The sequence below is a fragment of the Anas platyrhynchos genome, chromosome 18, assembly GCF_047663525.1.
Source record: "Anas platyrhynchos isolate ZD024472 breed Pekin duck chromosome 18, IASCAAS_PekinDuck_T2T, whole genome shotgun sequence".
Taxonomy (NCBI): Eukaryota; Metazoa; Chordata; class Aves; order Anseriformes; family Anatidae; genus Anas; species Anas platyrhynchos.
In genome coordinates, this window is record NC_092604.1 from 13,567,501 (window position 1) to 13,591,301 (window position 23,801).

A 23,801-nucleotide genomic window follows, 5' to 3' on the forward strand; every position below is an offset into this window, starting at 1 on the left:
TAATAATACCTATTTATTATTATTCACAATACGGAACCAAAAGCCATCTAGTCTTCTTTTAAAAGCAGAATTTAAAAAAGACATTTAAAATATTTTCACACCGCATCTCAGGAAGAAGAAACATGATTCAAGAAAAGTTTTATCCCAAACAGTTACAGTTCCGTCATTTAAAATGTCAACTTCAGCACAGTAAGATATCATTCCTTTCTGAGATGGAAATAGAGGAAATCCTATGGAAACATGAAAGTAGAAGAAAGATGAAATCTTTCTGAAATCAGAATATCCCATATTTTTCCTGAAGTAATGTTTACGTAGTCCTAAAAATATAGTATAGTATCTCAGTTATCTTTGACAAAAAAATGCTTGTTCCTTCTCCATAATTGAATATTATCCCAGAAGGGGGGAAAAAAAAGAAAAAAATTGGAAGGCACAATTTAAAATCTTATTCTTGTACTGTGTAAAGGTCCTTCCCATTAAAGAAGGTAGTGAAATTTTATCACAGCTATTGCTATTCATAAATCTTATATCTATTTTAATTCAATCTGGTTCTAGCCTCTGAGATGCTGCACCACAATTTGATTACTACAACCATACTTTTTAACTGCTGTCAGAAGAGACAGTGCCTTATATAAACATCTGCCAGAACACATGCCTGCTTTCTATAGCACCAGCTTTAAATCATACTATGGTGATGAATCTTTATCTGACACTAATACTTTTTAACTTCATAAGGACAATTAAAATGAATTGTAGCTAAATGCACACATAACAAATCAATTTAATTCTTTGTTACATAGTAGCATACTTTGCAGGTCTTCAAAACTTACTTTCATCTTATTTAGAGTTTAAGTTTAACGGGAAGCACGGCGGCATTGACAACACCATCCTGAGATGCGAACACCAGGCAGCAGACGGTTTCACAAAGCAATGCAGGACTTTGGGAAGTACTATCCCAGTAGGGCTGTTGGCTCCTTTCAACGAGTTCAAAGACTGCAACAGGCCACGAACAAACACAGATCCCTTTTCAAAAAGGGATTTCTCTGTAAGGCAGGAATGCTGCCTAGGAAGGGCAATTGCAAACAGCAGCAAGAGACATGGAGCTGAGGTGCAGACGAGGGAGAAGTGAATCAAATGTGCCTTCAAGCCAGAAGTTAATCAAACCAGATCTACATTAATCTGCATGAGGCCTGAAAAATGTTTTTAATGCAAGTGAAATGCCTGGAACTGAGAGACAAAACTCATGTCCCCAAACAGAGGTGACGGCAAAAAAACAACATTCAGCCTCCTACCCCAGGCGACAGTTCGGCCAGCAGAGGCCACGCCACCCCTGTGCTGCCCTGAGAGGTACTGCAGCCACGGATGGCGGATGGGGGACAGCAGGCGCGATGGGGGACAGCAGGCCTCTGAGGGAGCGGTGCGGCCCCGCGGGGGCTCAGATCCGCTCCCTGCCCGCCCAGCGCGAGCGCTCAGCCACCATCACAAGGCGCTTCCCTGTCTGCTGACAAATGGCTCTTCTATAGGAAATAACAAAACAGTTTCTGAAGTACTTTAAATTGAGCAACAGTCAGCTTAATATGTTTTAATCGCTGCATGGAAGCCCGAGGCCCGCGTGCTGTGACCTCCATGGCGCTGCCGGGCTGACCGCGGGCGCAGGGCCTCGCTCCTCCCAGCACCACCGCCCGCAGCGCCAGCAGCCACGTGTGCTCATTAGGCTTCAGGAACACTACAGCTTTGACACAATAAAGAACAAACCAAGCATTCTTAATACAGGGGTGTTTTATTTAAATACAACTCAGCTAGCAGCACTGCTCATGTTAATCATGTATTCCGAAAGAAAATTTATTTTAGAAAGTGGTAATTTTTCAGTTAAGAATCTCCATCTTAAGGAAATCATGACTGGGCTCTCCGCACAGCAGATGTGATGCTACACGTAAGGACCAGAAGTATGAAACCCTATGTCCTTAGGGATGCATGTCACTGATGGCAAGAGGTGCTCAGTATTACGAGACCTCAACTCCCCAACTTGACTGGGTGAAAAAATTTACAAGGAGCTGCAGCCGGCTGACAGGAAAGCTGGACACAACTACATGCTCCCAGCAGTTGTTTCAGCCCAACGGTGCAGCTCTGGAACGGGCCGAGCAAGAGGCTGCAGCCCACACCTGCAGCGCCCATTGTAACGCTGCCTGTCCCTGACCTTGTCTGTGTCCCTGTCCCCCTCTCCTGAGCTGGCACCAGTGCACAGCGCTGCCCAGGCACCGTGAGGAGCAGCACCGTGGGGAGAGGCCGCGGAGCTTCCCCGGAGCTTCCTCGGAGCCCCCGGCCAGGAACGTGCTGCTCGGCCGTGCTGGTGTGCGGGGAGCCCGCTCCTCTTGCCCAGGTGAGCGGGATCGTCCCCTAGCAGGGGGTGATGCCAAGCAATGCTGTTTGTACCTGGCCAAACGAAGCGCAAAGCCAAGCCAGGAAGACAGCACAGCACAGCCTCCGCTTCAGCGGAACTAAAATACCTCTCCGGCAGCTGCGCTGGCCCATCTCACCACATCGTGCCACCTGGGGCACAGACACATCACAACAAGGATAGTTAAAGCAAGCGTTCCAAAACTTCGAAGGCTGTGTAACTTACATCTTGAGCTGTTTGCAAAGCATAAAAAAGCACTGTACACAATTCTCTCTAATAAATCTCTCTTAACAACTACCTGCAACATTATGTGTATTTTATTACAAGATGTTAGAACCAGGTGTGTGCTAGAGCAGAGTAATGTGTACCTAATCCAAACACCATTTGAAAGGTCATATAAATGATAACATGGTAAGTACCTTTATTTCAAGTATTTCAGTAGAGTGCATGTTTTACATAAACCACTAAAATTGGCAGAAAAAGCAACTGCTTTAAAAAAAACTATGAGGACATTCTACGCAGCTCTGGGGCAGAGTATTTACATAAAAATATTTCATAGATTTCAATACTGGATTGTTTTAAACATTCTCAATATTAAATACAACAGTATTGCTTCTTTCGTAAGTTCTTTATGTACTTTAAGTATAGCTATTTAATACTGGAGACTGTGGAAAACATTTGTTCATGATTATCCAGAAATACTCTTGAACAAGACTGAAACAAGAGCAGCATGCAAAAATGTATTTAAGGACTATCATCCCAAAATGCTGCTAAAAGCTATTAACCAGTACGTGTTAATTGCCACAGCATTCATATTAATTTTCACTTCAGGCCCGACATTGTGGAATATTTCCCCTGATACATTTTAAACAAAGTTTAATTTAAGGAACTGCTTCTATCAACACTTATGAAAATTAACAGCCAAGCAATTAGCACTCATGAATTATCCCTTCCCCCCATGCTTTCCACAGCATCATTTTTAAAACAGTTGCTGTAAGAGAAATTGTTGGTTTTTAACACATTACCAAAATTGCCCATAAAAAAAAATAATACCATTCAGAGGTACTGTTGCTTGCAGTAGGATTTTTAGTATCTATCCAATCAAAATTCATGGTAACCTATTTTTAAATTATCTCCAGTAGTCAAGTAAGCCCACAAAGCCCCTATAAGGTCAGAAAAACTATAAGACTCTTAAAGTCTTGATTGTCAGCTAGTAATTATGGATTTTGCAATAAAAAAATAAATCAAGAAGACTAGTCTGCATGCAGGAAAAGTTTTTTGCCTTGCACATCAAGTTTATTCTAGAGCTGAATGATCCCTTTTTTACATTTTGATTTCAGCTTTCTTCTTTGACTATTTTACATATCTTTGGCATTTAGTTTATTTTTTCAACAGTCCTGTAGCACTTCGGTGTTTGTTAACATTCCTCTCAGGATGTAAGAGCAGCCATTTGGTGAGAGGCATCTCAAAAACTGAATTGACAAGACACTTGTCAATTCAAGTGATTAGAATTTCTTAAAGGTGGCAGAGACTACAAAGAAAAATGGATGCGGATGGACTTCAAAGATGACTTCCACAGGAACCGTAAACAGGGGCCTTAACAGGAGTTAGTCATGCAGGTTCCTGCAGAGCTAACAGTCGATTCTTGCATGACTTCCCTCTGTCCCAGTAAGTAGAACTTGGCAACACTTCCTTACTTTTGCTAGTGGTCATGAGGCTGAATAGCTTTGACACTAATACTGTACTAAATCAGTATCCTTTATGACTAGTATCTCAGATAAGACTCATCACCCCACTTTCCAGCAACTCACGCAAGTTACACTTGTGATTTGAAAAAAAAGTATTCTGAATTTCTATAGAATGAGAAGACGTATGTTTATAAAACAATTAATGAAAGACAGGTAATGCTAGACCCTCTTTTTGAATATCAAAATAAAGAAGAGCAGAATAATTAAGGTGTTGATTCTGCAACAAAACTTACCACTAAAAATCAACAGTCATTATCTAATAATTGTGATTACTCCTGAAAAGAAATGTTAATCTGAATGTTGTGAATCTCACAGTTCTGTCGCTGAAACAAGCGGTTTCAACGCTCTTGTGTTTCATTGCTGGTACATGGCTATGGCTTTCGACTCTGTCTTATGGTCTGTCTTATTTTCCCAACCTTATCAACAGTCAGCTGGTTGGGACTATAAGCCATCAAAATATGATTTTTCAAATCTTGTAAAGAGCAATATAGCTAAACTTACCTATAAAATGTTTGATGATTTAGTTTGCATGCAGATACAGGAAAGCAAAATGGCAACTGATTTCTTAAGCCTTCGAGTAATTTACTATACAAATGACAACTGAATTAATAAATAAGGCTTATTTTCATATGATAATCTTAGCTACAGTTTGCAAGATTTATTAACCAAGATGTCCAACCCACATGATTTACAAACCATGCAGGCAAGAGTTAGGTTTACATCAACTACATTAAGGAAGAACTTGAATATGCAGGCATGAGAAGTTATAAGAATGTCTTCTGGTTAGAGCTGAAATTTTACAATGCACATGAAAGCCAGAAGTCTGTCCTGTGTAACCACGTGCCAAGAGTCACCTGAATTCTTGAGCTGATTAGAATGCTTCCAATGTAGTTGCATTTCACAAGCCATATTCTCTAATTTTTCGGTAATTAATGAACTGATCAGAACAGGAAGAAATTAGAGTGCTTTAAAATTTTATTATTTCATAAAATTGCAGAAGTGGTTATGAAAAAGACACTAAATCTGGCAGAAAACGCCTGCAAGATGTAAGCATTTTAATGAATTGGTTGATGTTATTGCATGCAATGTTTTCTTATTTTTAACTGATCAGCTTAAAACAATAAATCAAAGGCTGGGGTGGGGTGGGGCAGGGCAAGGAAGACCCTGCATAGAAAGGTTTTATAGCATTTCAGGTCAGTTATGAAGCTAAATTAGTGGTAAGTGGGAACCATTCAGCATGCAGTTGAACCCACATGAACAAAGCTCACATACTGTAGATGAAGAGCTTTCCTGAAGGTTTACCACAAAACAGGTGTTAGCCAACAAGCTGAAAGCTTACGTTACAATACTCAAATACATGCATATAAAAAGAAGGGCCTGGCTATAATCTTGAAGATTTCAGAGCCGCTGTGATCCCTCGAGTAAATACATAATTAAGTAGTTTTTTTTTTTTTTTAAAGACATGTTTAATTAGGCCCCTAGCCCCTCCTTATCCCCCCGCCTTTCCCCAATTAGGTATCATTTTCCCAAGAGATACGTGGCTCTGTTAATTATGTAAATAAGTCACGCACTACTCCCTGAAAGAACTGCATTTATCTGAAAAATACTGCTCATATATTATCAATAAAAATAAATACCAGATCGATGGTATTTCATTAAAAACATTTTTTAAAAGAAAAAATGATAATCTGGATGTTTACATTACTGCCTGAAAATACAACAAACTTTATGTAAGTAGAGTAAATCACTAGCAAACTATAACGTTTCCTCTACATCTCAGATGGTCAAGTAGGTATTAAAAAACAACAGATACAGAAGTCTAGAGAATAAATTTTATAACCACTCTATTGAAAAACTTACCAGAGTAATATAAACAATCTTGTTATAATTAATACAGTCTGTTTATAGTCTAACAAAATGCCAATTCAATTATTTTGGAGAGTTACATAAGTACTTTGATTTCTAAATCACACACAAGCTGATTTATATCACCCTACACATCACAACTGAGTAACACTGATGTATTTCATTAATATCTGAAACTAATTCGTACAGTACAATTTCCTTCAAATAGAACAATCACCTGCTAAGTATATCAGACAAATATGAAAATTAAGATGTTCATTACAGTCAACTATAATTCATATAAATAAATAAAAAGCAATTTTGATTATCAAAATGGGAGGGAAAGATGCTTAAGTTTCTCAAATTTCTGATAAAAATTCTAGCAAGGATCCCAAATCATGCTCAAGTATTAAATCAACCAGACTGGGACACCATTCAACTGTAATAAATTTCCCTTAAAGAAGCGTTGATGTCATTTTTACTTCCCCTGTCTGTAACTGTTGCAAGTACATGGAAACATTTGCCAAACTGAAATTTCATGAGGTAAGAACAGCAAGGTATCTTTGTGTTGTCAGAGAAGTAGTGCTATCATTTATTAATGAGGCCAAACATTTTGGAAAACTGAATTAGTATTATACTTACTGGCCCATAGTAGTTGAGGTAAGAATAGAGGCAGCTTTTGCAACATGAACTTCGTGGTTTAAAAGTTACCATTCTACAAATACTCTAACTGCTTCTAAATACGCTAGTGGAGTTACATGTCTGACTTTGCACTTTAAAAATACTTAACATAATATGCAATTCTTCCATCAGAATGGCAATGAAGCTCAAACTTCACACTCTCACAGGAGACTCCACAAACAAATCCAGCTGAAAACCGATTCATGCAGTATTTATAATTGTTTCAAAACAAATGACACTGATCCACCACAACATTTATATTCCAGTACAGACTTTATGATATAGAAAGAAAATAAAGAGTAACTAGTTTGCATACAAGGAAAGATAGTAATCCACAATTCTGAGCAATAACAAATGCAAGTTCTTAAAGTGAGTGCAGACAAGGAATCAACCTAACCTTCCTAGGTTTGTAATGAACCTCCTGGACTTGTTACATAAATGAGTACTTACACAGAATTACATTCTTTAGTCCTTTTTTTCCCCCACAGATCTTGTCCTGTTGCAGCTATGCTTTTCTACCCTCTAAACAGAGCGTGGATTTTTCCACTATTGTGAGAGCATTTTGAAGATAAAGACAGAACAAACAGTGGAATATTTAGCAAGTGCTGTGATGTGACTAAGCAGAAGAGACTTTCAGAAGTGCCAAATAACCAATCATTTATACAAAGGGTCTCACCATCAACCCTATAGATCTAGAACTCTGCCACACTATACATTTACCTAACAAACCTGCTGGAGGAGAAAAACAGCAAGGTAAGGCACAATTTTGTAATGAAAAGTGGAGAACTGGTTCTACTGAATCTGAATGTATTATGTTTAAGATGAAGAGATGCATGTTTCCAGATAAACACTCCAAAATAACTAAGCCTACTACAAAGACTAATTAACGTTTGAACCAGTAAATGCACACAAGAACTGCCTAAGGCTTATCATCTTCAGGTCAGGGATCACCTGAATATAAGAGAAAAATATCTGTTTTACTTACCTTGCCATCAAATTTTGAGTACTCATTGAAGGGGTTATTCAGCTGTAGTGGACACTGCTCAAGGCGCACAGACAATATTGACTGCTTCCCAGAACATGGAGATTTTACTCTGAAATTCTTTTTTTCAAACAGTGAGCTCAGTTCCTCTGCTGTAGATCAGAAAAGAGATGAGAGTATTGTATTAGGAGATGTACAGAGACTACTGATTACCACAAAAAGATGACATTATAAGACGGATAACACAAAGTATATAAAACAGTAAATGCTTTAGCAAGACAGAATCTACCACCACTCTTTTATAGCCCAAAGGTATGAAAAAATTAGAAGTTTAAACAATGCTAACATCTGACTGAGGAAGAGATGCATTTTTCCCCATACAATGAACTCATCACTACAAGATCCACTTGAATTGAGATAAGAATAAAGGTTCAAAAAGAGAATTTGGCAGTTTTGGTCTTTCTGCTTGACTGTTTTTCTTTTTTTCTAAAGAACTGTTGTTTTACCTGCAATAGGCCATGCAATTGCATTTCAAATTGAGCTTGTAACATGTGTTATTACACTCCATTACTATACTATAATGGCACTGTGCTGCCAGCAGTGGGCTAGAGACTACATCTGATCCAGAAGAACCCTTCCTTTGGAATTTACTTCTCGTGGTAGACTGGATATGGTCTCCTCTCAAAGTATCAAACCTGCCAACACCATTCAGGACAATTAAAAAAACAAACAAACAAATAAATAAATAAATAAAAACAAAGGTAATATGAGTTAATGGAGTATTTTGTGGAGTCTGTGAGGTCTCATAAACGCTTCCATCGTAAAGCTCCTTTCATATGAAGAGATTGCATAGCTGAATTACCAGCAACAGTTTTAACTCAAAATTTACAAGAATACTTAAATAAATAAATTAAATTGGGCTTCTTGTGTTACAAGGACACTACAAAATCAGGACAGAGCCTGGGGTGTTTTAGCATTATTAATACCAATGGGTCTCATCTGCAAGAAACTGTGACTGAATCTGGACAAGTTTTCTCCACATCTGCTCTAGGAGCAAAGAACCCCCAAACTCAATCAATCATTAACTGAGAACCAACACCAGTTCTCCTGGACTGACCCTACTCTGCATTCGTGCATTTGGATTCTCTCACCTCTCAAAGATTTACGTGTTGCCCCTCCAGGGAAATGAAAACGCTCCTAAGGCAGACTGACTAGGGACTCCATCTACAGGGAGCTGATTCATTTCTTAAACTGTGAAATTAAAACTTGTCAGATTATAGCTACTCAAAAACGCAATTTATTTTACCAGCCTGAAAATTCAGGCAGCTGGCAAATGTGTTAAATATTTGTACTAACAGATACCTAACAGTCTTGTGAGAGGCTGTGATTAACCAAAAAAGTTTGATTAAACGCTTTTTAAAAATACGGCAACACCACTAGGGATTCTGTGCTTTGTGGTTTTTTTTTTGGGTCACAAACTTACCTTTGTTAAAAACAAACAAACAAACAAAAACCTACCAACCAAACAACAACAATCAACTACAATTGTGCTAGAGCATTAGCCCTACCTGGTATTTCTCATCCTTTTTTTTTGGATTGAAAATAACGGTCTCATCCATTACGTTTTGGATTGAGAATAATGGATTTAATGGCTCAAGTGAACAAGTAAGTGTTTTAGTCTCTACGGAAACATTAAGATGATTTGCTTATTGTTTCCTTTTTTGGGATGTGCAAAAAAAGGATCTTGAAAATTATTCTGCATTCATTAGTGACATCTGTTTTGCTTTGAGTTTTGTATAGCTTTCACGCAAGTCAAATACCTTACGTGACCGAAGAGTTAGCTTTAACTGCATCATTTTAATTTATTTATTGAAAGTAAGCCTTCCTGTTATTCTGTGCATGTTTTTTGTTCGAACTTGTGGTTTTGTTAGCTATACAAGTTACTATATATGGGCTGAAGTCTGAGGTTTTTGAATGACTGTCAGTATGTTGTGAATTCACATTCTATTTGTTCCTAAATGAATGAATGGAAGATGAAAATACAATGATTTAGTATTTGCTTTCATAGGCTAATCTAAAAATACCTTGCATTTTATAAAAGAAGAGTAACCTTTTCCTATGTATATCAACATTTGGTTTGTAGGACCCACAAACTGCTTTACTAAGATAGCAAGGCCTCTATACAACACGAAGCTGAGATGTTATTTTCATTCTACTGACAAAGCACTGATGCACATTAAGCTGAAGTGAATTGGTGGCACAGCTGAGCAAAAAAGACCTCCGGTGTGTTCCACTTCACTTCCATTCAGTCAGTGCCCCTGGAGCATCTTTGTATTTGTTAGTCCCCTGACCAACTCCAAACGCGCACAGTTTTTCTACAGCCTCCTCTCTCAAATTCATTCCTTTCACAAGGCAAGTGGCTTGTCTCATGATGGCAGGCAGACAGATAAGTACAAAATACGTATCTTATTTCTTATTACCGTACACAAAATTACTCGTCTCTCACTTCCCTTTACCCTGCTTAGTAGACTTTTTATTTATGTATATAGCAATAAAAGAAGAATCACAAAGGATATGCATTTGCCTAACACCTCAAATTACGACTACATATCCACCTCCAGGACAATGCCAACGCTAGTAAAAGTTTCCTTTTACAGCAGGGCATCTCTCTGTGACGAGTTATCTATGGAGATGATGCTATCAGACTAATGCAGTACAGAAGAGCAACCTTCCGGCATCCTTTTAGTTTGCAAGATGTCAGCCATAAGCTTGACTTTGTCTAAAGCTCAGATAAACAGTTGGAAGAAGACAGCCAAATTCCCCCATGTGAGAACTGCTGCATCTATTGTTACTGCTTTAACGTGTATTTACCAATAATGCTAAACTCAAGGAACAGAACAGACAGCATCTCACACACAGAACAAAAAGGAAGACACAGATGATACGTCTTAAAGCTTCTCTTTTTCCTAGCCTATTACTACTGTGTTGCTCTTCATGCAAATTAGTGAGAAACATGAAGAACCTCAGTTACTAAGCTGAGAAAGAAAATCAATTCTGCCAATAAAGAGAGATACCAAGCGCCTGGAGTTTTTACGTAATTTATTTTTTTATTTAAATTTGATCTGCAGCAGGGAGGTACTGATCCATCTGCCTGCTTCTTCAGTGGCAAACGAAAGCCCAGCACAATTTTACAGAGCAGGACACCTCCTTCGCTGCTGGTTGATGCATCATGTTTATCTTCAAGGGAATGCGCAGAAGGAACTAAATGTCATGGTGAAGCCTACGTGAATAAGAAAATACACAGACAGGAGGAAACTGGAATCTGAGTGTAATTTGGATATTTCTGCAAAGGAGTATCAAGCAGTTAAATTAGGAAAAAAAGAATTGCATCACCAATGGTCAAACGTTACAAAAATATCGACCAAAGAGTTTGAGGTTATGGCAGATTAAACTTTAAAACGTACAGCTCTGGTTACAGAAATAAAGGCAGAAACATTTCACAACGCATTACTAGAGTATCAAACATAGCTGAACACTGTACTAAGGATTAGTGCAACCGGGTTGCTCATGTGAGCAGCTTTGTTCACTCCTCTAAAAAGAGATGCTATAGAACTGGAAAAGGCTCTGCAAATGACAGCCAGGAAGATACAAGGATTTAGGCAAAAAAAAGGAGATTACATGGGGACCTCATTAAGATATACACAAATTTTGAAAGAAGTAGGCATGACAGACCACACAAAGGTTGAATGTGTGTCAAATACAACAGGAACAGATACTAGCCTGAGCTATGAAATAAGAGAACTGAGACAGATTTTTAATTTCATACATTACAATTCAAGCTATGTAGAACATCCAGTCAGAAACACTTCATTATATAACAGTAAAAAAAAAAGCAGCATATTCTTGTAGAAGTTACTGATACTAGTATAAGCTAAGACAGCATTTATTATGCTTTTGTTTAAGTAGATCGCATATAGACTTCCCCCTCATGCAGAGAAGTGACCACAAAAAATCTATAAATATAATTTCTAAGAAATTCCTCCTTACTGTGTAGACCAAATACCTCTGGAACAGTAAGAAAACCGTAACTCGTATGGAGATGTTGATCCTGCATTTTGAATGCAGACACTTGCCAATCAGGTACCCTACAGCAACAATAGCGTGTCCTGTTACTTAAATATCTCACAGTAACACTAAAATCTTCCCTGTTGCCACTTCTTGCTCACTGAGATAATAACAGTATGAGAAGATAATGTTGTTACAAGATGACAGAACACACAAACACTGTATTAACAACTTACATTACAAAAAAAAAAAAAAAAAAAGCAGCCACTCTAAGTAGTTCAAACCAGCAAACTAAATTTTAAAAATTTAATCTTTACTTTGCCTTTATTAATAATTTGGAATGCCCCAGCCATAGCTTAAAACAAATGGGAAGCCTGTGCCCCCACCCCCCCCAAACAACACACCATGGGAAGCGCGTAACTGGGAATGGAAGGCAAAACCAGTAACTGGTATTTTCTTTATGCCTTGAAAGTTGAAGTGAAAATTACAAACTGGAAATGCTGTAAGCATCAAAAGCAGAAATAAAAACAGTAGGATAATAGAAGATCTTTTCTTCTTACCTGAGTAAGAAGTATTTCTGTCTTTCCACTGAACATTTTTGCATTTTATTTGATTTTGTCTCTCTTTCCGCAGACGTTCTAGTCTCTGAGCTTGAAAAGAAATATTATAACTATAAGTTTGTCAATGAAAGTTTACTATAAACAAAGACATAATTAACTACCTTTATATGAATAAAGATGTTTTATACTGCATGTGTAGGGGAAAAAGTCATAAAATTTTAAAGGTGGCACCCCTGAAAAGCAAATACCAACAAAAACATGAAAATGTTCTTGATTTATAATTGAAATTAGAGGATATAAAACATTAATAGAGATCATAAAGATAGTATTAACATGGAAGAGAATAATAAAATGTGAAAACTTCTGTGATTAATATGACATTTCATTATATAAATCATTAATAACGGTCTTAAAGGAATTTTAATGCACAAATGAACTGAAGTGAATATTACATTACAGGAATAAAATTACTGTTATGAATTACTCTACCCGTTTCAAAAATTAAAGATAAATGAACTCAGACTAGACTATTAAAGTTTTAAATATAAAATCCTTTATCTAAAAATCATGAAAATTATAAAATGTCAAAGCTATATAAATTAGCATAGCTTTTTCTTCAGTGTGCTGAAACAGTTTATAGGTAGTAAAATAAATGATTTGTATCTTCACAACATTAGTCAAATCTTAAAATGAATATAATATTTCTTTACGTGTATTTTGACTCCATCTTCAAAACAGGGTTTGAAAACAGCCTCAAGTAGTTGCAATACCAAAGAACTTAGAGGCCAGGGTACCAGACAATACCTTCGATCATCTTTTTGTTGACTGTCACCCGAGAGAGATCCCCCTGTTAACTAAACCTGGGAGCAGCTACCCAAACAATGACCCCAGGAATTAACCGATGTTATAAAGGTACGCTCAGAATAAGGAAGAAGATTAGACCGGAAAGGAGGACTAATGATGTTGATCACTGAAGGAAACAATTTACTGGATATATTAGCAATTTTGATGTATTGAGATAATTCATTAACTAAAATGGGTTTTTAGAAGAGATTCTAAAATACTAAATTACTCTGACAATTTTTAGATACAATTTGAGTTTCCTGAGCCACTTCACCAATTAAGACAGGATTAATAAATATTTTCTGTTCTTTCTACTATTCTTGTTTTTCATTTAGCCCTTGAAATGACCCATGGACAGAAATAAATCTGCCATTTCCACCCCCCCCCAAAAAAAAAAAAAAAAAAAAGTATCAATGTGGTAACTGATTAAAAAATATTAAAATTCTTCACATACTCTGAAGCTTAACAGCTGCAATGAGCAGCTAAAGGTACACACACAAATGGGGACTTCACCTATTTCCCACGGACACGAGGTCGGTGCCTAAATTCCTCTGTGCATCTTACTGTTCCTTAAATAAGGAACGTAGCATCCCTGCTTTTGAGTGGAAATATTGGGTAAACCACTACTGCAGTACAGATATTCTATTCTGAAAGAAATGCCTTTTCCTTCCCTCCCTCTAATTACTGTCCTGACTGAAGTTCAAAATCACCTCCCCAAACCCTTTCTTCCTAAACGGGCAGGCCTTCGTGAAGCATACATTTTAAACAGGAATCTAACAGACAAAGTAAAACACCAGAACAAAAATGAGATCGAGGCGTGTTTTCATCCTATTTGGAGGCCGCCATCAGCAGCTCCCCTTCCAGAGCAGGCCTTGGGCAGGGGGCAGAGCCCAGCGGGTGCTGAGCGCCTCCGGCCCTGGGCAGGACAAAGGGAGCGAAGCGCGGCCACTCTTCGCTAAGCCTGTCCCCTTCTTCCATCTACAGTCGACGGCAAGTTACCACTCACACTCACTGGGGGATTGTTTTAGAGCAACTCCAGATGAGATGGGATGAGCAGTACCCACGTTAGGAGTTTGAATTATTCGGGGTTCGTTCTCACAAGCACGTCAGCCTGAAAGCTTTGTGTGAAACGTGCCTCCGACATAGCGTGGTGTCAGCTAGATGAGCCTTTGTTTCCAGTCACATGGATGGGGAACGATGTTTCTTTCCCCTACTTGTAACACCTTGCACACACCTGTCTCGGCTTTACATTTTTTTTTTCCTTAGTATGGCAGTGTCAAGGCAGTGAGGGGATGGAGCCAAGAGCCAGAGCACCCCATGACCCATCCGACTCCTGCAGAGAAGGAGGAAAAATGCAATGGTAGACAACAGCTGCACTGTGCCAGCACACGGCGTGCAATACCAGAACGTGTCTCACCCATTGTGCAACCCATTCAAGTCTTAGGGCATAACTTTGATACTGGGATGCATATAAAATTAATTTCCAAATCAGCACATCTGCACAAGATCTACTTAATAACCAATGCTTCCATAGCCTCTCAGATGTGCTGACTCTTCTGCAGTAACCTGTTATTTCTATAATTTATCAAACAGATACAACGCTCGTAAGGTGCTTAATAATAAAAGGCAACGTACTTTACAATAGCTTTGCAAAAGATAATAAGAAGTTATACTCCATCCAAAAACAACAGTAAAAGACAAAATAATTATATTTAGGACTGTATAAAAACCAGGAGAATAAAGACCTAACATGTTAAAAAAAACCTACCACTACTACCTGTTGATATGCAAAATTACACTATCTTCATTTCTTTCCACATGTAAAAACTTTTTTTTAACTGCTTTTCAAAGAACAAACATTCCTGCTCTTCCTAAATCTACTCAGGTAGCTACAGATTCCATTAAAAAAATGTCCTTATGTTTACATATTTTAGGAGCAAAAATTGGAGATTTCACAGGTAATGTGTTTTCATGCTTGAGACATACAGACCCCTGGTTTTATGTATGAGACACAGTAAATATTCTGAAAACTACACAGCTACAGAATGAGCGTAACATTTGTGTTTGATACTATTTTGGTTACGGAATAAGAGATAAGGTTAATTTAAATGATTTCCCTTTAACATACTTAACAGCAGATCAATTTTTGTTCTGAACTATTCCAACTGCTTTTTGTTTTTTTTTTTCCACACCACTAAAACTCAGTTAATCCTAACACAACAGCAGCCATTTTTCAATAGTAGTAGCATTATTAAAGGACACTTTGCTATTATTCTTCATAAATAAAAGATGTTTTGAAATGGAGCTGAAAAATAGTTTATTAGGGAAAACTCACAGTTACTCAATGTCTTTTACTTGTATCCAGACAAAAAAAAACACACTTTTAGATAAGATCTTTCTTTTTTGAAACAAACTTCACCAAACCTAGAAATGAACGTTATGAAGCATAATTTAAAAACATTTTCAAATAGTGACAGCACACATCAAATTAATTCCTAATTTCAGACAGAAAACATCTTGCTTATGGCAAGAAGCATATAATATGTCCTTTACATATGACTATATGTGTGTCTTAATATACACACATTTTCTTCCATCAAGAACTTCTAAGTACTTGATTACTGCAAAAAGCATTTATATTAAAAACAGTTAGCTTTCTATTTACTTTATTCTTCTTCCTTTATTTTTGAAAAGGGTTCAGTAGTGATCAGCCTGCATTTTTGTAGGCTTTTTTCCCCATTTTAAATCATCAGCTGATCGCCTTGATAATTGAATTAGGTTCCTGGTTGTATCAGCACACATGATAGAACGTAAAAGACATTCCACATGAAAGAAGGCAAAAAAATGGCTCCCCATTGGGCTGAGTTTTTTTTAACCTTATTTCAGAATATGACACTAACTGGAAACTGAAACAGTTTCAAAACATAATTTAAATGGAGATTATTTCATCAGTCTACTTGGTGAAATCAAAAAAATCTTTGGAGCAATTCTGAAAATTTTTAATCTTTGCTTCTCCTTCCTTATAAACTGTAACATCAACTGAGCTAAACAAATCTTCATGGACAATGCTGGACAATCTGGCACATTAAACTTCTCAACATGCCTTTGAGTCAGTTGCAGCTACATCTTCAGCTTATTTCTGAATGGAACTCATGAGAACAAAGGATCAGTGCTCTGTCTTCTCTGCAAGCTTTGACAAATTCTTATTTGTAAAAGGTATTACTAAGTATCTCATACCATACATTTCACTTGTTAGGCAGAGCACAGATGTTTTTTCTGAGCTCTAGGTGGTGTTATAATACCTTCAGAAATAATTTGGAAAAATAGGATGTACTGTGACAGAAATAAAGAGATCAGTATTAACCACCCAATAGCAACCATTTCATACATATTCAATATTGCAGAATTTTTGCACTTCGCATTACTTGGGTATAAGTAGAAATCTAAATATTCCTAACAACAAATGGGACGGTTTTCTTCACATCGAGACAAACGGACCATATTTTGGAAAGGTGCACATCCTCCTTAAACTTACTAATTGGTAACTTAAATCCTAGCTCAAAGATTTTCTCAGATATAAGACTTGAAAAGACAAAATACAGACAAATCATTCACTTCATTGCCTCACAAACTTCATTCCTCTCTTCTATAACAAATAGATTTGATGCTTCACTAGGTAGATTTTTCTCAGAAAAGAACGATCCTGTTCAAGAGTTAACACCCCTCCAGACATTAACAATAGAAATATCAAAGACTGTTCATGTACTTTGGATTTAGACTTGATGTCTTTACAAGTTAATTTTTTTTTTTTTATATATAAAGCTGACTACCTCAATGTTCCTCTGTACATGATTAAGTAAAATAGCAATTAAAATTCAGTTGACAGCACACTAAAGTATCTGAATCATAACATGTCCTTTTACAAAAAGGGTCTCTACCTTACAAAAGGAAAACTTTAGCAGGTCTCTAACTAGTCATGCTCTGATTTGCCCATGCATACCATACCAACAGAAACTGAATTTAAAAGGCTAACATTGTTTCTGCAGCAAATATCACTTACCTGTGTTTGATCGTCTTCTAATTCCAAAGTCCCAGCTTGAGGTAATATCGACTGATTGGGAATATACATAGCCCTGAGTCTCACCGTTGCTTCCCTGTGTTTCTGAACCACTGTCCCCATAGGTTGACGAGGGATTAAACTTCTCCAGGTCGACATCATGATCTATCAGGACCATTTCACACATCCCTGTGTCATCACTGGTCACGTGTGACTGCCGAATATGAGCAAGTATAATTGTTGGGTTGTCCAGGAAAGCCATTCTGTACGCAGGACCACCACTTCACTGTACTATCTTCTCTCCATCTTGTTCCATGGACACTGTACCTAGAAATGCAACGAACACAGCACTTAGGGAAACCCGAACAAATAAACAAAACAAAAAATCACAACCAAACACTGAATCAAGATGGATCATATTCTGGATGCATAAAATCTTACTCAATTTTGTACAGTGAACTATTTTAATTCTGCTCCAGTTTAAGTTACGCTGCTTGCTGAGATCCATTTAAAGAACGGTGCTTTTGGAGGACAGCTTGCAACCTGAATCCCAAGAGCACCAAACAAAACAGCTCCAGACAGCTCTCCTTGCTTTCCAAGGGACGGCTGCTATAAGGTGAAATATTCTAAGTACTACACACAGAAGGATGGGAAGAATGTACACAAAATAAACAATTGCCCATTAACAATAATAAATTTACAAAAACAGGATTTTGAATTTCCTTTCACCCGTTTTAAGAGCATTTGTTTTCCTTCTGCCTCTGCAACTGCTTAATTACCCGATTCCAGCCCCTTCAGAATTTAGATTTCCAGGACAGACTTTAAACATGAAGAGATTCGTATCTCAGGGCTGAACATTGCACGCCCGCTGCTGCACGGTGCTTCGTGCAGGACAAGCGCTGCAATACAGAGCTCTGTGAGCACACACCGCCCGCCTGAACTCCTGAACACTTCAACAGCACCAGTTACCTTACAAAACAAAGCAGGTAAAACAAACAACCCCCACTCAAACAGTTGCCCCATTTTACTGTAGCTGAGGATTTACAGTTATTTTATCTAACTCAAGTCCGGGCTGCCTCGGACGGAGCAGCTGCCCGGGCCTCCCGTTCCCACCACCTGCACGGGCCGCCACGAGCCCTTGTGTGGCTGAGGTGGGCCAGGGCACAGCAGTGTCCTGCTGGCAACCAACCCGAAAAGCAAAGGCGGTGCTCGCTGCCAGGCTCATTTGTGAAGAGCTGCACAAGCAGCAGCACCGCGGGGCACAGGCCGCAGGAGAGCCGGGGTCCCCCGCCAGCAGCAGGGCTCGGGGGGGCTGCTGGGGTTTGGACTCAGCTCTTGGGGAGAAGCAGGCCCAGAAGCGAGCCCCAGAAGTTCCGAATCACCACTGCTTTTCTAATCATTTGTGTATCTCTGAACAAAATTTATGCCAGCTATAGAACTAAATGTAACAATTTAGTATTTTAAACATAAAAAACAGAAAACCCTATCGTTACTGTTTGAAAAACGTCTGTCAGCAAAAGGGAAATAAAATTTAAATCCCCAAGTAGTATCCCATGGAAATCTGGTAAAGGCGGCTGGCCTTTCCTTGGTGGATTTTAACAGAACAAAGTGAAAGAAAGCATGAGCCAGGCTTGTTCCAGGACCAAATGCATTCATAATTTTCCCCTAGGCTTCCAAGGCAAGAGGTACATATTCATAGTAGGAGCCTCGCTACGCGGCTTCTGCATTTAGCTGAAAATAACGGTACTACTTTATTTGTGTACCCATTTAATCAGAGCTAAAGCTACATTTTGAAGATACATTGCAAGCAGCAAATTCACCACCTCTGCTAGTGTCCTCCCCCCAGCAAACAGAGCATTCAGCAAGCAGAGAGTTTGATCCGCCACCATCTCGGGTCTGCGTCCTCCTTTGGCCACAAGTGCTGCTGTTTCTTTTCTGAGAGACCGCGTCTTTTCCATTTAAAAACAAAAAAATGGAAGAACTCAGAAGCATTTTATTAAGCAACAGACCCAGCAGCAAGCAGGAACTCAATAAGAGAATGGTAGAGAAATCAAGCTGGCGTGCAGCTCGTAATGAACAGGCTGCCCCCACCCCTCTCGGTGAGCTATGCCTCCAGCTCGGGGCCCTGTGCCTGCACCCCCAGGGCTGTCTGAGCCCACCTGACCCGGTGCTGAGCCGGCCGCGCTCACCGCCTGCCGCAGCTCTCCAGGGGCCGCGCCGAGCCCATGTCCTATTTTTTATTTTCTGACTATTTCTGTTCGGGAAAGTAGGCCTGCCCTCCCTGCGGGCCCCTCCTTGCCCTCAAAGCAAGGGGCCACGAGGCAAACATCCTCGCCGCAGCGCACGTGCCGGGGGCCCGTGAGCCGTGAGGGTGCGACCAGCGCCGTGCGGCACCCAGGGGACCAACACGACCGAGCACGGACGTCCAGAACGCTGTCAGCACGACGCTGCTTACACACCGCTCTCAGGAAAAGGCCATGCTTACCTGCACGCTGTAAGAACTTGTTCAAATAAGCAACTGCCTTCGGCTTCTAAAAGGTCTGCAAACTCCCAATCAAAAATTACTGCTGCCCCATCAATGTGTCATATAAATGTTGGCATGTTAATTGTGTATTTATAAGATTGTTAATGGTTAGTTAATTTACCTCCCACACTATTATTGTACTTGAAATGATTTAATGTCTGCTAAGGGAGTTAACAACATGTAACAGCAGATGCGAGATTTTTACCTTTATACTCTGCACCCCGACTTCGTGCCATTAGCAGTCCGTGTGCTCAATTACCCGAGCTTCTTTACAATTTTACACACGCAATCACTTTTCCCATAAACATGGACAGTGAAAAGCAGTCAGAAATTCTGTTTAAAAGTCTAAAGTTTAATACAAACACATTTTTCTCCCTCCTCTTCAGAATTTCCAAAAGAATACATCTCAATAAAGTGACAATAACTGAAAATTCGATGAATATTTCACACCCCTCAAAAAAAAGAAGTCAGACCTCAAAATTCAATTTAGATTTTTACACCATACCTTCGTATTTGCTATCTACACAATTCTAAGTGGTTCCTCCTTTTGATAAAAACAGAATTAGATAGCACAGATCCGGTCAGAGGAATGATGACAGTAAAAGGTTTCAAAGAACCAAAGCTCAGCTTTGCAAACCTTTAGATGAACACCTTTATGCCTCTATGGCATCAATTCCAGCAAAATCACAGATATGAGATCAATTTTTGGAGCTACTCAGCTCTGCCAGCACGCAGCCATTTCTGCGTTCCTCATACCCACATGCCGTTATCACACCCGCAGGAGCTTACACAAGTCAGGGGCTTCCTGAGCACCACCAACTTACACATTCCTCAATCATAAACAAAAAGTAAATGTTCTTTTAATACTTGCAGTGTATAAATATTATACTACCGCTAAATAGAATACTTTGCACAGCTGCCACGCGCACTGTGCGAAGACCAGAAGTGAGAGGAGCCCTGTGAAACCTCGGCAGCCTCACCAGTACGTCTGTATGACATGATATACAGTTCAGTGCTGTGATGATATACGACTTATCAGCAAACACCTTCCGTGATTCATCACACGGGTGGACAGACCCAAATCGGCCCCTCACTTTGTTCTCGATCTTTATTATTCATCTGTCTTAGTCTGCACATTATCTAACCGGCACGCTGGATCCCAAGGCTCTCGCTCACCCCCTCTTTGGTCTCCTCGCGGTACTACTGGAGCGCCTCGGAGCCCACCAGGAGCACAGCCTCCTGTCAGCCTTGCGCAGTCAGGTAACATCCTCCGCGATGTAAAACTGCACCAGCAAGAGGCTGAAGGACTCGCCGGGTGTCACGGGGCCTTTGTAGGCAGTCGGGCAGCTGGATCACAGCCTGCTCATCTTACGGCAAGCACTCCCCGTGCTGTACCCCGCTGCTACATTTACGGCACCTACAGTCTCCCACAGCAAGAGGAGCACGGCTGTTATGCACACCAACATTTTTATAATACAGCGTGGAAGTAAGGCACAACGTCCTACAGGTCTGCCCTGCTCCCAGCAGGTGACACGCAGGTCCCAAACGGAGGGCACGGCGGCACACCCAGGCACGCACACCCGACTCCTCACAGGCAGGAACCGACCCCTGACCGAGCTCTGAGCACAGGGGCACATTCACAGCTCGGCCCTACACCCCCCAGGTTCCTCCGGCACGGCTGCCACTTCACGACTGTTGTCCCCGAAGTTGCAAGCCAACGTCACCCTTCCGCGACACATGCCACAACTGACCGAAGTACAAGAAATACTCGCAGACAAGTTACATATTTTCGCTCTTCGTAATTCAAAATCTATCATGTCTGACACATGAAATTTGCTCCTAGACCTCTACGTAAGCTAGAATAAGTGACAAAAATTGGAGAAAGCTGAAAGCAATTAAAAATGTCCTGCTTCAGAAAGAGCTACAACTTTGAAATTCCACCAATTTTGATGTGATAATTTTAAGGCTCTTTTGGTTCAAGTGGCTAAAAGCAGCTGTAAATTCTCCACAAGATTCTCCAGCCAATTCCTGGAAGGTTATTTCCCCTCTAAATTAAAAAAATAAGAACTGAAATTTCTTATTCTACAGACCTGTAGCTCATTTTCTTTTTTTCCCTTTTTTTTTTTTCCTTCCCCAAGAGGAAAATGTGTTTAGGTTGATGGCCCTCCCTGAGGAAGCACCAAGCAATCACATTCTGTTCACTGTAACCATCAACATTCCAAGGTGCAACTTCTGGAGGGTGCAACCTGGATCCCAAACCATCACTGCTGAACTCAGAGCACAGCAGGTTGGAAGAATTATATAACACTGCATGTCAGCGCTCAAGGGCTTCCACGTTCACTGAACTTAAACTCCTCACTGCAGGTCTTTAAAGCGATCTTAAAAACTAATGAAAAAATTAGAATAAAAATTGATTTCTTCCCCCACATCCTACAAGCTGGAATAGGACGGTGTGAATATACTTCAAAATTTATGATTCAGGTTATATGAAATAATTTCACAGTTAACTTCTGTCTGCAATTGCTGAAGAAATGGTTCTGGTTATCTACATTCGCAGCAGTACAAATAATCAAAACCCTTGAATGCCAGACGGAGCCCTGTGCACGCAGGATAAAGGGAAGTGAAAAGCAATATATGAAAATTCAAGTTTACGTTTCAACAAAAGCTCAAGTGCCTTTAAGAATGAATACTTATTTAGAGAAGCTGTCATTTATGCTCAGGCCTATCATTAAAAAGGAAATAATCATTTAAAAGGTGCTCTTTCACAAGTGAAGCTGGAATTTGAAAGTTACGATGAGAAACAATACCTTACACACAACTTTCAGCAAATTCTTTGTTAGTTTACAATCCTGTATATCAGTCTGGCATCGGATACGTATTTCTGCCTGCACAAACCGCTCGGAACTTGGCTTTATTTTTGCTGTCACGCTAGGCAGGACACAAGGTACACCAAATTCAATATTTTAGTTACTGAGCTTTAGGGAAGGAGGGAGAGAATATCGGAGTCTACATGGAAACAACGCACTCTTCTCTGGTTGTTTCCTGATCTTGTCAAATCTTCATTTAGTTGCAAACAAGTTGGTTCTCAGCTAACCTACGCTATCTTGCATCAAGATTTTACGCAAATAAATAAGTATAAAAAAATGCAGAGATTATAAATTAGGGCAGACAAATCTGTATCTAGACTCATGCCTGCAAAGAGCATTCTATCAATATAGTGAAATGCTAATCTCCTAATTAACAACCTAATTAGGTAATTATGGCTTTGCAGAGGGATGCCTAAATGAAATATGACAACATGGTCACCTCTTTATATGGCACCTGTGGGCCTTTTCAGCTGTCACTGCAAAGAGTGCAATATCAATTTGAACAGATGACAAAGTGTTGTCATTTTTCATTCTGATATTGTACTGAATGCTTTGGATAGAAACAGTTTAGAGAAGCGGCATCTTGCCTGTGTTTTTTTTTTTTTTTTTCCCTAATCTAAATATGTGCAAACACTTTGCTTAATTTTTAATGGCTATGATTATGCTTATTTTTCCATCCTGGCTAGCAGGCATTCCCTGTCACACACTACACCCGCAGTGCCAGGCTGTAATGACCCCACGCGCTGGAACCACCGCGGCCCATTTCCCCAGCCTGTGTTTGGGAGAATTTGTTATCCAGAAAAACCACAATTATTTGCATTTGTTTTTAAGACTGTTGATTTTAAAATAACAAACCAGACCAGGATAGCTTTTAAACAACAGATTGCAATTTCCTTCTGTTCTTATTCCTGATGAGCACCCTGTCCACAAACGGGGGGCAGCAGCCACTGCCCGTGCGGCAGGGAGGCCGGGTGCACGTCTGTGGGCACAGACAGCTGCAGGGAAGGCTTTCAGCAGTGACACGACACTTCTACACGAAACTGCAGCTGATCACTCACTTGCCTAAAACACTAAAAGCCGATGTGTTAAGCTTCAATTTTCCTAGGATGCACGTATATGACATCGACTTGCAAACAGAAGGCTGCAGGCACGGGCTCAAGCTTCTCAAATACTCCGCTGCAGTTTCCGTTCTGGCTCTTCACGTTATAGCATTCAGGAGCCTAAAAAAAACATT

At 39.5% G+C, this 23,801-nt stretch overlaps 1 protein-coding gene across 2 annotated transcripts in view; it reads right to left on the minus strand.

The window, feature by feature from the left end:
* The window catches only part of MAPKAP1 (MAPK associated protein 1), a 101,397-nt gene that overhangs the window by 74,411 nt on the left and 3,185 nt on the right, over positions 1–23,801 (minus strand). For both annotated transcript variants that reach the window (XM_027470854.3, XM_027470853.3), the window contains exons 2-4: positions 17,180–17,503; positions 12,277–12,366; positions 7,655–7,803 (exon numbers count right to left, since the gene is read on the minus strand). In XM_027470854.3, coding sequence (XP_027326655.1) covers positions 7,655–7,803; positions 12,277–12,366; positions 17,180–17,438 — 498 coding nt within the window. In that variant the 5' untranslated portion in view covers positions 17,439–17,503. The remainder of the gene's footprint in view (positions 1–7,654; positions 7,804–12,276; positions 12,367–17,179; positions 17,504–23,801) is intronic.